Source organism: Leuciscus leuciscus, assembly GCF_965113295.1.
Source record: "Leuciscus leuciscus genome assembly, chromosome: 1".
In the NCBI taxonomy this organism is placed as follows: domain Eukaryota; kingdom Metazoa; phylum Chordata; class Actinopteri; order Cypriniformes; family Leuciscidae; genus Leuciscus; species Leuciscus leuciscus.
Window position 1 is genome coordinate 44,911,678 of NC_138725.1, and position 15,197 is coordinate 44,926,874.

Genomic DNA, 15,197 nt, shown 5'->3' on the forward strand with positions numbered 1-15,197 from the left:
GCGTTTGTTTTTGTTTTCGAGTGACGCATGTATGCAATTTCCCACAAAAACCATGCTGTCAGGTCTAAATTATAAACACCTATAATAGGCTTACCATAGTGAATCAGGGTTAGACAAAAACACGTTTTGGAAGGATTTATGATATATTGGCTGGCTCATTATTTAAATTTGGTTAATTTTGAAAAAAATTACAGTGTACATTTAATGACACTCAAAAAATAAATCACCCATTATAAAAAATAACTGATCAGAATATGAATTAGTGCAATTATCTATAATTGTCTGTGTAATTTTGAAATGACCCTGAATGAAGAGGCATGGTGCTCTGACGTGCTATAGCACTTAGCTTTTCGGTGTTAATGCATGGGTTACATCATTATGTGAACGTTTTGGCCTAATAATTGATGTGATTACCTAGATCCTAGATTTTAAGAAAGAACCCAAGTATATTATTTTATTTTTCATGTTTGGAGAGCACAATAACAGCAAGCAAAAAGATTACTGCAGTGCTGCCAGCATCTAAAAAACAAAAATGCATATTAATGCCCATTAATCTATCAGCATTTCATATTGTGACTCACCTTACAGTTGACAGTCTTTATTGGAAACATTAATCATTTTTTAGAGACAAACCACCAGTTCCGGTTCTACTGACGGATCTGCTGGGTAATTGCATTCAAAACAAAGACTGAGGGTCATTGAGTTTGTTTTAAAGCTACACTTTTGATCAAAACAAAATGTTATTAATGTAAAAATTGAAAAGGAAAATCTTCCAAACCATGCATTTACCCAAATACCCTTTGATAAACCTATAACAATGATTTATGTTGTAGAGCATTCGGGACCGATTTCATGGGAAATGCAAACTGTTGCATGGAAATTCTGAACTATTTTATATATTATGGCAAATAGGTGGCTAATTCATCTGAATTTGTACAATCCACTTACGCCCCAGTGGCGGTTAAGTTTAGGGGAGGGTTATTCATCTGTGCAGATTATTTGTTTTATGATCTTGGGATTCTTGTATTTTAAAAAAGAAATCCTTTTAATAAGTAAATGTCTTTCAGAATTATATACTTTGCATTGCAATGTAACACAGCTTACGTTTAACTCATTCAAGGTGTGACCAATAGAGTAGAGAGTGAAATAAGCACTTTAAAATAATTTATTTCAAAATACATCTACACTGATTGACAGATTAACATGATCACTATATAAAATATTTACATGAAGCACCACTTGCCAAAACGGCACAATTGCCTGTCTAAGAAGCACGCTAAAGAGTGACGCAAAACAGAAAAACTTTGACAACATAACAGCCTTCAGTTGTGTTGATTTGGAAAGTAGAAGCTTTATATGCTGGACTGAGGAATCCACATGTGCAGCTCACTAGTACATTATTGGTGCTTATGTGCAGATTGAGGCAGATTAGAGTTGGTCAGTGCCACCTCACATTAAGACAGGCAGCAGCTGGACTGTTTGGAAACGCCTCCCTGTGGATTGAGAAGACAATGAAAAAAAACAATTAGAGATCAAGTATTCAATCACTGTATTATCTTTCACAGACAAACCTGGTTGATTCACCAACATGCAGCCTTTGTGCTTTCTTTTAAACAACCAAATGAGCTAGAGTTAGCCAAAGCTAGAGTTTTTCTAGTTAGCTTGAAATTATTTTTTTAATAAAAAAATAAATAATTTTTTAGACCGGAGCATTTTACTAAATATTATATCCTTTAACATATTCATTATATTATTACTTAACTTGTTGTATTAATTTTTTTATGCATGTTTGAATAATTCTGTCACGAAAACAAGTTTATTACAGCTACTATTAAAATGATCAATATTTCAACTATATCATTAAAGGTTTATATAAAAACTGCCTAATGCGCAATTTAAATGTTTATATGCAACTAAATATTTATTTTAGTGTTGATTATTAAATAAATTTGATTAATTAATTGGCTATTAAATACACTTTATTTTTTGGCTAAATGAATACCATTACATATTTTATTTATATTTATATACTTTTTTGGTAGGACATTTATTTAGGTGCATCACTATTAACAAGATGATAGTTCTACAACTATCATGGAAATTTTTATTCAATTTCATATTATAAAGCGCAATTCATGGAATCATCTTTTCTCTTATTTGAAATTATTATTACTACTACTAGGCCAGTTCAATTGCAAATATTGATAGACAAAACATATCGTTTTTAAATGGTACAATGTTTTTGCATTCCCAGATGCAGCCCAGATGTTACCGCTCACCCACTTTCAATGTGTCAGATGTTGATTCTTCATAATATTTAGCTACATGCTTAAATACTAACCATTTCAGTATTTTTCAGTATGCCCAGCACCCAAAAGATTAGACTATAAACAGAGATGCCCCTTGGGCTATGTACCTAGATGAGGTCCTGTTAGCATAGCATAGCATGCTACTGACTGTAAGGGTTTCTGGCTACCTGTCTCTGCTGCTGTCGCCTGTATTCTTCCTCACTAGCAGCGAGAGCCTGAGCCATGGCCAGATCCTCCTGCTCCTGAGGACTGAAATGCACAGTCAGTTATCAGCATCGATTTAAGTAAAAAAAAACAAAAACAGGAAATACTTCTTTTTGCTTAAATTCACTGCTGGCAAAATGGGCTTTTAATAAAACTTGGCTGCCTATACAGTAGAAAGTCAAAAAAAGAGAAAGAAATCAGTGCTACCTAACTAGAGAAAAGAGGCTGTTGTTTTCCTTTTTGCCAAATAGGTAGGAGAACTTAAACACCCATAATGCACTTGCCATCTAAGACCACTCCCACCAGTATGCTGTGGATACACTTACCAGAGTAAATTACCACCTTGCTTTAGTAGGAAATGCTTCTTAGCAAGCTTTTAGTCATAATGGCATCAACCTGTATTGTTCACGTGGGTGCAAGAATTCAAAGCGCGTTGTAGGCGGTGGCTAAAGGCTGCAAAGAATGGTAAATATGAAAAGAATGCCTGCGACGGAACGGCACTGACAGACGGCAACAGACAATTCGTTGGGTTTTGTCGGAGCCTGTTTTCGCCGATTGAACATGCTGAACATGAATTAGACAGTCTGAGAAGTGACGTGCTGTAATCTGGTGACTGTCGCCATTGGTCCGCGTCTGTCAGTGTGAATTGACCTTAAGAAAGCTGTTGCCTTAGTGTTCCATTTTTAACATAATGTTGTTTAAAGAGTAGACAAAGTAAGATACAATTTTCATTTTTGATAAACCTACCCTTATAATAACTGTTCTGTTAATAACCCTCTGTCGATCCGAAAACGCAGAAGTATAATCTGTAGTTTTCACAAAAGCCCTGACCCTGTCAAAAGTCCTTTTGCTGACAAATAAACATAAATATCTCAGTCCAGGTAACACAGAGAACAAATAAACATTGCTCATTTACATATACTACCTACACTGTAACAATACAAAGCGGGTTGAAAATCGGCAGTTACACTTCAACATTTACTGCATAAATGTTCAAATGTATTGCATCTAGCCACAATCTTGCAAACGTTCCAGAACTGTTACAAGAACCAAATGTCAAACTACTAATTTTCCGGTCTTTTTTTTTTTTTTTTTTATCATTTAATCTGAACTGTTTAACAATAGTAAATTTAAAAGTCTAAATGTTTATTGTTAGGCCAGAAGAGTTCAGAAATACCTTAGAGTAGGCTGGCTTGTTCGAGCAGATTCAGCCAGGGACATTTCTAATGCTCTCTGGAGGGCTTGCTCCTCCGTCTGTGAAGTAAAACAACAATGCATGGTTCAAAGACACTGAAACATAGACTTTTAAAAACACTGTAAACCTTTAAACTATCTCAAAATGAGCAACGCACCAGCCCGCCTTGATATGACACTGATGAGGGAATTACATTCTGTGCTGTGGGAGACACCATGGGTGGAGATGCAGGAGATGTCCATGGTGAACTGAGGGGCAACAGACAGTAATTAGTACCTGAGAAAACACTCAAAACGGTGTCATTTCAATTGCCGTTCAAAAGTTTGGGATCAGTAAGACTTTTTAGAAGTAATTTTAACCCTCTGGGGACCAAAAACGCGCCCGCGCGTTTTGCTCGTTTTTTTTTTTAGCAATGAAAAATAAACACAAAATGCTCTGTTAATTTTGATCTTTCATTTTCGTGTAATACATCAATCGATCCTGTTCAGTTTCTATTTTTTTTCTGTATACTCACAATACAAATAAAGTGTTTTGCTTTTTGACAAATAAAGAAAAACTAACATGATGCTATTTCTGCCTTCTCTCTGTCAGTAAACTCCCATTTGAAACGCGTTCGAAAATTATCTATAACTCCGCGAAAATTCAGTCAAACAGGCAAACAGACCCACGGGCATAAAGCTTGAGATCGCAGCTTTTAAATGAAGTAATTTATATAAAAAACAAATATGATCAGCTTCTGTAATCTGTATAAAAAGAGAGCGACTCCAGTCGAGCTCATTAGGAGCCATTCAAAAGTAATTTGACCACGCCCCGGAGAGCGCGTGCTATTCAAACGCAAATTCTGAGAACCATTTCAGTCTGTGAAACGCCCCCACATCAGCTGTAAACAAAGAGGCATAATATAGCCTACCTTATGGAGAAAATTTTCCATGCTGATATGAGGAGCAGATCCCGCTGAGGAGTGAGGTAGGCTAAGTTATCCTTTCTCAAGTGTTAATGTGGAATAACGTTATGGAATAACGTTGTAGGCTTATGTAAACAAAAAGATGAATCACGTTTCTATAATATGAATAGCGTTTCTGTGAGATGAATGAAGGGTACATATTTGTAAAGACTGTTTAGCCTAAATATGAATCGCGCGTCTGTGTGTGAAAGAATAAACTGCTTTTACAGTTACAGTTACTGCGTTACAGTCAGGCGAAGTATGAAAGACAACATTTTGTTGACTAGATTTGGGTACAGTTTTTACTGTAGAATATACTGTCACATCAAATAAGCTTTTCTGCTCATATATATAAAATACTATTTTGTCAAAAATAAAGTCATAGACTAAGATGTTCCAATGTTGGCTATATTCAAACTAATGAATACATATGATAAAATGTAGGCCTATAATCTTTTTTTTTTTTTTTTACAAAGAAAGAGTACTTTTTTTGCAGAAATATTGCTGAAATTGTAATTATTGTTGTAATTGTAACCTTTTTAATAAAATAGCAAAACATATTTACAAGATAGATGTAAGCAAAATCTTAAATGGTCAATATAAGTCTTCTTCTAAATATATAGGCTATTTTGTCCTTGCATTGTGGCTCAGTCAGTGTCACACCTGAATGAATGGCTAATTATGCAGAGTCATTATGCAGAGTGGGTGGGACTGGGTAATCTAAGGTGTAAACTACTCCTCCCCCTCGCATATTGGCTTTCCAAGCAAAACCTGTTTTACACCATTTAAATCAATGTATTTTTTTTTTGTGAACGATAAAGCAAGACTATTTTCACATAATTTTGAAGCTAGAACTCCAAGAGAAAACATCCATTAGTCAAAAGTCTTGTGGGCACATATTTTGTATGAGTTTTGTGGTCTTATTTCAGCAACTTTCATTTTTATTTTTTTAAATAACCACGCATAAACATTATTCTCTTAAAAATACAAACATCTACATACATGTTGCTCGCATATTATGGTAGGCCTGTTTGTGCTATATAGAGTGAATTTACACCTTTGCCATTAACATGTTTATAAATAACTGAAAAAAGCACAAATGTCAGAGCATGTCAGAACATCTCAAGGGCCCCAAAAACAGCTTGGTCCCCAGAGGGTTAATGAGCAAGGATGCATTCAACTGATCAAAAGTGAATTTATAATGTTATAAAAGATTTGCATTTCAATTAAATGCTGTTCTTTTAAACTTTACATTCATCAAAGATACTTATTCATGTTTTCTATCGTGCTTGTGAAAAATGTCACCATTGTAGTTCATTCATGCAGCATCAAGAATTGCCATAGTAACTCGCATTCGTTCATGGAGAAAACTTAATGTAATACGTTTTTTTGCCTTTTCTAGTGTAAACAGCGAACAAAGAAATGGCTCGACTTCTTTCAGATTGTTGAACACATGTTTGTATTTGGACATTTCTACCATGTGACGGCTTATGCAGCAGCGAGCGCCCATGTGACACTAACTGAAGACTGGAGTAAAGATGCTGAAAATTCAGCTTTGCCATAACAGGAATACATTACATTTTAAACTATATTCAAATAGAAAACCTTTGTGTGTGTGTGTGTGTGTGTGTGTGTGTGTGTGTGTGTGTGTGAAATTGTAATATTTCACAACATTACACTTTTTATTGTATTTTTGACCACATGCATGCAGCCTTGGTAAGCAAAAAATTTTTTTCAAAAACATCTACCAACCACAAACTTCTGAACATTAGTGTATATTCACTTGACATTTCTGAGGGCATCGCTTACACCAAAAATGCTTACCTGCTGCTCTGAGGTCTAGTGTTTCCAGTTACTCCATTAGACATGGCCCTAGAGCTCCCTCTAGTGGATGACGCCCCAGAGTTACTAGAAGACGAGGCTTGAGCCCTCAATAAAGCAGCATGCCTAAAAAAAAACACTATTACTAGTGTACTAGCCCTCCAGAAAGTATAACTTATTAAAAATAAACTACTATGCTTACCCTGTTTTGGAGACTGGCTTGCTGTCAGTCTTACAGTCATGGTCGAGAGGATGTCTATGTTTGAGACAGTAATTCAAGTGGCACTGGTCACATGTCACCCGAATCATTTCCTTCTGCTTACAGCCGCCCTTGGAGCATTTATTTGTAAAGATCTGTTGGGGAGGGGGGACAATCAGGTCAGTAGACATATTTTTCTCTCTTTTTCCTTTTTCCTGTTGCTGTAATTTATAGTAGTATTTCCAGACTATAATTCTTTTGAAGTGATGGTGCTTTATGTAACGCTATCCAGTGTTAAGTGATAAATCCCATTTTATATTTGTACTGGCTACTGTATACAGGCCACCATATAGATTTTATCAAAGAATTTGATGATTTTCTAATGGAATTAGTACAGGCTGCAGACAACATCTTAACTGTTGGTGATTTTAATAAACATGTAGATAATGAAAAAGATGAATTGGGATTGTCATTTACAGGCATTCTAAACTCTATTGGAGTTAGACAACACGTGTCAGGACCTACTCATTGTCGTTATCATACTTAAGATGGCGTTGAAATTCTGCAGCAGAGCAATGACATCTCAGATCATTATCTAGTCTCGTGTATACTACATTTAGCCAAGGCTGAGGAACCAATTCCCTGTTACAAATATGGTAGAACTATCACTTCTACCACTAAAGATTGCTTTAGAAATAATCTTCCTGAAATTGACTCTTTTCCAGCAACGGTTGCTCCTTTGCGCTTAAAGATGATAAAGCCCCAAAAAATGGAGCGCAGCTGGAAGAAAACAAAACTAGAAGTATTTCGCATTTTGTGGAAGGAAAGTGTTACTGCATACAGAAAGGCCTTCAAAACTGCTAGATCTGCTTACTTTTCAACTGTCTTAGAAGAGAACAAAGACCACAAGAACCAGACAGGTCCACCGCACAGACCTATGACCAGCTTCGGCTCCATACCGGTGTGATGAATCCGATCTTCAAGCAAAAGGAACTGGATGAATATTCTGAATGCTACCGATTCCGATCTGATTTCTGACTTGAGATGCAGCCTGAATCATGGCCAGTGGAGAACTGGCACACCGACTGAACATGGTTTCTCCAAAGGTTTTTCCCCCCCCAATCTGTCATCTGATGGAGTTTGGGTTCCTTGCCACGGTTGTCTCTGGCTTGCTTAGTTGGGGACACTTAATATTCAACAATATTGATCTGACTGCACTGACGCTTTAGTATGAGACCTGACCAGGATGACGGCTTGTTTTTTGTTTTTTTGTTTTTTGCAAAACTGCTTTATAGAATAAATGAACTAATTTAATAATTGATCCATCCATCTTTACAATCGAACTGAATCAACACTGAACTGATTTCAGCTGAACAACAGCCGGGATGCAATATTTTCCTATTATCACTGTAAAGCTGCTTTGACACAATCTGTATTGTATAAAGCACTATATAAATAAAGGTGACTTGACTTTTTGCTTTCGTGCTACCTTTCGTTTCCTCTGAGCAGGGTCAGATTTGCAGTCTCTGTCTATGTGTTCCCCAACTTTGATGTCTGGCATTTCCCCTCTTCTAATGGGAATGGGGGTGTTGCACAACGGACATACAGGAACCTGGACATCCTGCACAAGAAAACAAACATGTATCAGCCACAACCTGTATGTTTTAAGCATTAGTTAAATATACAATGGGGCAAGATTATTATTCATTAGACAATTATACACACCTTCTTATATGATGAAGTGCACTTGTGATTTGCATAAGTTATGTGGTCTTTGCAGAAAATGTCTTCACAGGCATCACATTTCATAGGAAGAAAATCTGTAGTGCACACACACAGGACATTATGAAAAGTGTTATACATCAACTAACACTGAATCACTAAGAGCATACAGAAGATACACCGACCTATATGGGTTTTTCAGTCGGTGATGGCTGTTCAAGTGTGTGTAAATAATTTATGGCAAATAATATAACTAATCGCTGAAACTACACAACATAAATAAGGGTACAATTATCAGACAATGTTTTTGATCAACTTGACTGAATACTGCAAAATTAATTGACCCGGCTGACATACATACTGGTTTATCACATGACTAGATTTTGTGGTTATAAATGAGGTCAGACAAAAAGAAATGCCACACCTAATGCAATTTAACGTATTTGTCATTCACCATATAAAGTCCATATACAAACATTAATAATTCACATGCTGCACAGGGCTCAACAATAAGGATGGCCTAATGGTAGAAACAGCGAGAGTGACTTTTCATAGGCTTAGAAGCATTAGTTAAAAACAGGTTTGAAATTATCAACAAATTTTGGCCGGAATGCCATCATCTGTATAGGAATTTTTATTCCATGCTCTCCAATTCTGATTGGTCAATCACAGTACTTCAGAAAATGGCCGATGCCCAAAGCAACACTGTATAACTGACCGCTCATCCAGAACAACTCAACATTCATGTTTATTTATTTATTTAGTTAGTAGACAGTTTATAAGTAATAAGCAGGCTAATGATTATCATCACCCTGTCCGGTTTACATTAGTATTTACAAAGCTGTCAAGTTTATAGATGTACAAGTTTCAACTATTATTGCCAAAGAAAAAGCTAACACTGTAGGCTATATAATTGTTTTCGTGAAATAAATGTAGGCCTGTTTCTAAATTAAAAGTTTGGGGTCTGTTAAAAAAAAAAAAAGAAGGTATCTTCTGCTCTGCCTCACCAAGGATGCATTTACTGATTGAAAATTCAGTAAAAACAGTAATATTGTGAAATGTTACAACTGTACTACAAATATATTTTAACAATGTAATTTATTCTTGTGATGACAAAGACTTCGTGTCACATGATCCTTCAGAAATCATTTTAATTTTATGATTTGCTGCTCAAACTTTTTATTCTGAATTATATTAGAATGAATTGTGCTGATATATATTTGTGTAAACCTTTTATTCAGATTCTTAGAAAAAACAAAGTTCAAAAGAACAGCATTTATTTTAAAAAGTGATATATTTTGTATCATTATAAATGTCTTTGTCAACTTAATTTGTCCTTGTTGAAAAAAAGAAAAAAGCATTAATTTCTTCCAAATAAACAATCTGACCCCAAACATTTGAAAGGTACTGTATATTGTTCAAAAATAGTGTATAATTTTTGAGGCCAGTGAAAATGTTGACAGGCAAAGTGACAAGTCAGACCAGGCCAATACGACTACTCGCCTTTACTGTTGAGGCCTGCTATATGGACACTGTCACAGTGTGTAATCTGAGAGAAAACACATACCGAGACGTTTGCAGGTCTTCTCTGAGCAGTGCTCCCCGAGATCAGGAAACTCCATGGCACAGCGGTGAAAAGCCTTCAGCTGCTGGACTGGAGACAGAAAATAAAACCATCACCTCTGACCGACAGTGAGCTGTTGTCATACCAATCAACCAAGCTGTCAATACAAACATCCTGAATCAACCTAAAGAGTAAAACAGGCTTTAAATGCCGAAGAAGGCCTGTCAAACAGCTGAGGTGATCCATCCTGTTTAGCATGATAAGCTAACGCCATTACGTAACTTAGCTAGCTAACGTTAACTGTTGTGTATCTGGAAGCGGCTTCACTCTGAGCGGCGATCCACTAATGCTGAATCATACAGGATTAGGAAAATCTCAACACTACAACTCTCAACTACGTAACTTATTTATAATAAACAATTAACATTATACGAACAAACACTAACTTAAATGTTATTAAAATGAGATACAATAAACTAGACAATAACATGATTTAGTTAAAGACCGAACCGGGAAAGGTGAAATAAAACGAACGTTAATAAATTTAAGTCAAAATCGCGCGATGTAAATAACAGCTAACGTTAGCGTTATACAGAGAAAATAAATAAAAAACTAAACAAAATCTGGTTGTCTTTGTTTTACGTTAAAAATGTTATTTTTAACCAAGTTATTTCACTTGGCATGACGGTAAATGTGTATCTTACCGAAATTGTACACAAATCCACTTATTGAGGTGCCTCCAGTCCTTTCTAAAGCCTTTCGCTTCGAACAAGCACAGCCTGTTTGTTTGGCGTTTTTCTAGTCGTCTGCGGGGTTTTGAGATGTCATCGCTGGAGGTATGAATCTGGCAGCAACAGATGATTGTATTTTCAAAATAAAAGTAAGTTAGTCGAGGTTTATAAACACTATTCTGCAGTTTATGGCTGGGTGTCCCAAACCAGCACGTAAGTTGTTTATTTCTACTGTCTTGGATAGCCCTTTATCGTTGTTGCTATCATACACAACGTATGATTATTATGATAGCATACAATGCAGTCATTAGTTACATAGTAAGGCCTCAAACGCGAGACGCGGGTCAGTGAAACAAAAATTGTGGTCTAGAAACGCATTAAAAAAATTTTTTTTTATTTTTATTTTTTATTTACCTTGAGCTCTGCGTATTTCGAATGCCATGTCATGCGCGAGACGCGACGGTTAAAGACGTCTGTCTAGCGCGTGTTGATATTGAAAAGTATCCAGTGGAATGGTTAGATGCACTGCATTTCTTTTCATTTTGCAATCCCATCTTCAATTGAAAAGGGCATTTGCTTCTCTTCCATAAGGGATATCAAATAATCTAAGTTCATGAATATTGATTTCTGCAAAACCGATTTACTTGTAAATTCTATAAAACTATTCAGTAGAAGATACTAAAGAAAAGTACTCTATAGGCTATTCAAATCTATAAATACAGCCACTTAACATTATAGGAGCCATACACTTGCACCAATTTTAGTAGCCTATTATTCATGGATTTCATCCGGTCCCTTTCCACAGGTGTATTAATCAAGCACAATGCAGTCTGCATTCATAATCTAGGTGCTTGATTTTATACACCTGTGGAAAGGGACCAGATGAAACCCATGAATTGATAGTTTACTGCAGTGCCATCATTATAGCACTGTTTATCAGGGATGGGGAATGTCTGTCCGCTGTTCTGCAGAGTTTAGTTCCAACCCTAATCAAACACACCTGAACAACACAACGTCTTCAGGATCACCAAGGCTACAGGCAGGTGAATTTTTATCAGGGTTGACTTGGAGCTAAACTCTGCAGGACAGCGGCCCTCCAGGACCGACGTTCCCCATCCCTGCAGTGTATGATGCCAAATAAGGGAACATACGTCTTGTTCTCTTAAAAAAAAACACACAAAAAAACAACATATGGATTGTGTCATTTTTGACTCAAATAACTAATCTGCGTTATTTTATACCACGAGGAAAAAATAACACATTAGCTTCCACTGGCATTTTATAGGACTTTTACGAGTGGAAAGCAGCTGGCAGAATTGTGCTTCCGGTACTGCGGTTTTAAATGTTCCTTATCGTTTCTGGCTTCCGGCGGCCTTTACCAACACGCCCTGACTAGTCACGCTCTGGCTGACGTAATCACGTTATTGCTGGAGATTTCCAGAAAATACCACAAGAGGACGTGATTCAGCAATTTTCTTAGTAAAAAGTAAAAACAAATCACTACCATGGCGATCTCGTATATTATTTGAACACAAGACGACACATTTGATATTGTGCGCTGTAGTATTTTATTAAAATATTTTTTTCGTAAGAAAAAAAAAGAAAGAAAGAATAGGCTATAACTGAAACAATATGGATGCATATAATAATAATAATAATAAATTAAAAAAAGCAAAAAGTTTACTTAGATGATCAAACTATTAGATATGAGATCAACAACGTAGTTTGCATGCTCTGTTACTAAAAATATTAATTTTCCTTTAATTTCATTCGGATATAATATTTTAATCATACTGTTAACAATAACATCAAGACAGAGAAAATCATATCATAGGCTATATATCTCAATCTCAATCTGTTCATAAAAAAAAATGTTAATCACAAGAAATATTTAATTATCAGAAGGTGGCAATTCTCTCTGGAAAGTGCTGGAAAGGTAATTGTCACAATGACAGTGCTGGAAATGACTCTGGAACATGGCTGCATATGTGTCATCCCTTGCTGAGCAATAAAGGCTGTGTTCTCTCTTTTTGACTCTTGCCAGGTCTTGTATACATCATACCAGTTATCAGAGGAGGACTCAGGACTGGGATCACCTGTCAGAATTTCAATGGCTTGGAGAAGAGGTGTTAGAAAAAGGGACCATGGTTGCTGCAGATCTGTTTTGTTCTAATACTTCCTGTAACAAAAGAGAAGGTACAGGCAAATTACCATCAGAAAAGTCAGTAAGAGACTTGCATTACTTGCAATACTTGCTATGACAATATTTGGTCTTGAGAACAACATAGACAATAGCAATCATTAAGAAAAACAATATTCTTTAATGGAACACCACAAGCTGGAAAAGGAAAATAACCAATGTATTTATTTTTCGATTTTTTTTTTTTTTTTTTTTTTTTTCTGTCTGTGTGTGTGTGTGTGTGTGTGTGTGTGTGTGTGTGTGTGTGTGCCCTGCATCTTTTCACCACAAGGTGGCAGTAATGTTATTTTCTTATAATATTTGAGTGGGACCTACAACATATCCTTAAAATGTTATACTTTTAATACTTTTTAATTATACGTCATTACAAATATGCCTGTAAATGTATACATAATATGGTTTCAATATTACTATCAAATTATGCTATAGAAATGCAGGGGTGAAACTGTCAATATAAGAGTTTGTTTTCTTTTAAATGAATGACTAGCCTAGCCAGAGATCATTAAATCAAAAAAGAGCATTATTTAGTATTATGTTTCAGAATCTGTCATGCAAGATTGACGTTCTGTTCATTGTTTACATCTATAACCCGCAGAGCATCAATCCAAAGTTTTGCCACATTTGCTCGATATAATTTACTATAAATTAGGCATAAATGCCTATTAGTAACATTTGATAAATCCCATGAACTAGGGAGCTGACTGTCATAGTTACAAAACAGCACCAATAGAGAAAGTCAACATAAGGTCTTGGTGTTTTTTGTTGTTGTTGTTGTTGTTGTTGTTTTTTAAAGATGATTTCACTTTTTGTGCTTAATCTTAAGTTTTTTTTGCCTTAGTCTCAAATGTAAGAGGGGCAATAACCTAGTTATTTTCATACAAGTTCAACCAAAATAAAAATTCTGTCATCATTCACTAACTCTCATGATCCACACCTGCAGGACTTTAATTCTTTATATAAAAGAAGATATTTTGAGGAATGTCTGTTTTTTCTTCATATAATAAAAGTCAGTGTGGTCGTCTAATGCTCTTCAAAACACGAGGGCGAGTAAATGATGCCAGAATTTTAATTTGAAGTTGAACTATCCCTTTAAAAGAGCTTGAAAAAGCAATGCAGTCAAGAAGATTAACAGCTAATGTTCAGGCTGTGAAAACACATGGATTCTGAAACCCTCAATAATCTCTAACAGGTTAATTAGTGTATTGATCACTCAAGCAATGATCCAATTGAAAGATCTGAAATTCCTATATTTGCAGAATAGGTTTACACAACACGCATAAACACCCTCGCATTTAAATAATCCAAAACAAAGAGCATCCAGTCGTCTCCTCTCATTATGCAACAGTGCTCAGTCATGCTCCTGGAGGCCCGTGTAAAAGATCACTTTCGGAGCTCATCTCCGATTCTTCCCTGGTACAAGAGCACCTGGCTCATAAGCTGCTAATTTTGCTGCCAGATGGCACCTCTCGGAGAACACCTGCTTCATCATCGGGATTCCTTTACGTCGCTGAAACTCTGTCTGCCTGAATAGTAAAATGATTGCAATAATTTCATATCCGCTTATTAACCCTTCTTTGCAAGAGCAAACGTTTATGCCTACAAATGTGCGGTGGCTTTCTGCCAAAAAGTCTCCCTAGGTCAGCCTCCATTTCTCTGTGCGGTGACACTGTCTGTCAAATAGCATCATAAACGCTTTTGTTTAGGGGCCGCTCATCACCGTTTCTCACTCACCCTGTCAGCGGTGTCACAAATGTCCCAGGTGTCCAGTACTTGCAAAGCATTTCACTTTTTTTATAGGTGTGTTTGACATTCCGTGCCTCATACGCACATTCACACTTTCTAAACTGCGGGGGTTTCCTGCTGAAATGTGACTACACTTTTCTACGCTGAGCACTAAAATCCTCATAGGCTCATTGGTGTGAGATTCAGAGGGACGCAATGCAAATATTATACATGAAAATTCTTATAGGCGGTGTTCTCTGTTGTCCTGAATAAAGTCTTATAATGAATTCACACAGCCACAATGTAAAAAAAAGTTGCTGCCTTAAATTAAGTACAATCAACTTGGATGTTTAAGTCATTTCAACTTAAATTGCATTAAACTGAGTTGAATCTTGTGTAACTTATAAACAAAGTTGAAAATTGCTTACTTATTTTGATGAGTTAAAGCAATGTAAAAGACATATGTTGTTATATTGATCAAATACATTTTTTAACTGACATTTGGTTATTCTAAAAGTACATGATCAAACTTTCTTTGCCCTGAAGTATTTTCAGTGACCCAGCGGTGACCAACTCCTTGAGTCCAA

The 15,197-nt window shown here is 36.0% G+C and overlaps 2 protein-coding genes across 3 annotated transcripts in view; one reads left to right on the forward strand and one right to left on the reverse strand.

Annotated features, from left to right (window-relative positions):
* Positions 1-1,147: 1,147 nt before the first annotated feature.
* Positions 1,148-10,806, reverse strand: zfand2a (zinc finger, AN1-type domain 2A). Of its 2 annotated transcripts, none has more exons than XM_082182857.1 (10): positions 10,662-10,806; positions 9,961-10,047; positions 8,397-8,491; positions 8,161-8,292; positions 6,675-6,826; positions 6,476-6,598; positions 3,866-3,956; positions 3,691-3,767; positions 2,477-2,558; positions 1,148-1,493 (listed from the first exon to the last, which is right to left on the reverse strand). In XM_082182857.1, the coding sequence occupies exons 2-10, from the start codon at positions 10,013-10,015 to the stop codon at positions 1,455-1,457; spliced, it is 846 nt and encodes a 281-aa protein (XP_082038983.1). In that variant the 5' UTR covers positions 10,016-10,047; positions 10,662-10,806; the 3' UTR covers positions 1,148-1,454. The 2 variants fall into 2 exon arrangements, with proteins under 2 accessions (XP_082038983.1, XP_082038984.1); XM_082182858.1 differs by having other exon boundaries at positions 2,417-2,558.
* A 48-nt stretch (positions 10,807-10,854) lies between these two features.
* The window catches only part of uncx (UNC homeobox), a 14,291-nt gene continuing 9,948 nt past the window's right edge, over positions 10,855-15,197 (forward strand). Inside the window, exons 1-2 of the mRNA XM_082145279.1 lie at positions 10,855-10,901; positions 12,733-12,884. The gene's annotated coding sequence lies outside the window, so the exon portion shown is untranslated. The remainder of the gene's footprint in view (positions 10,902-12,732; positions 12,885-15,197) is intronic.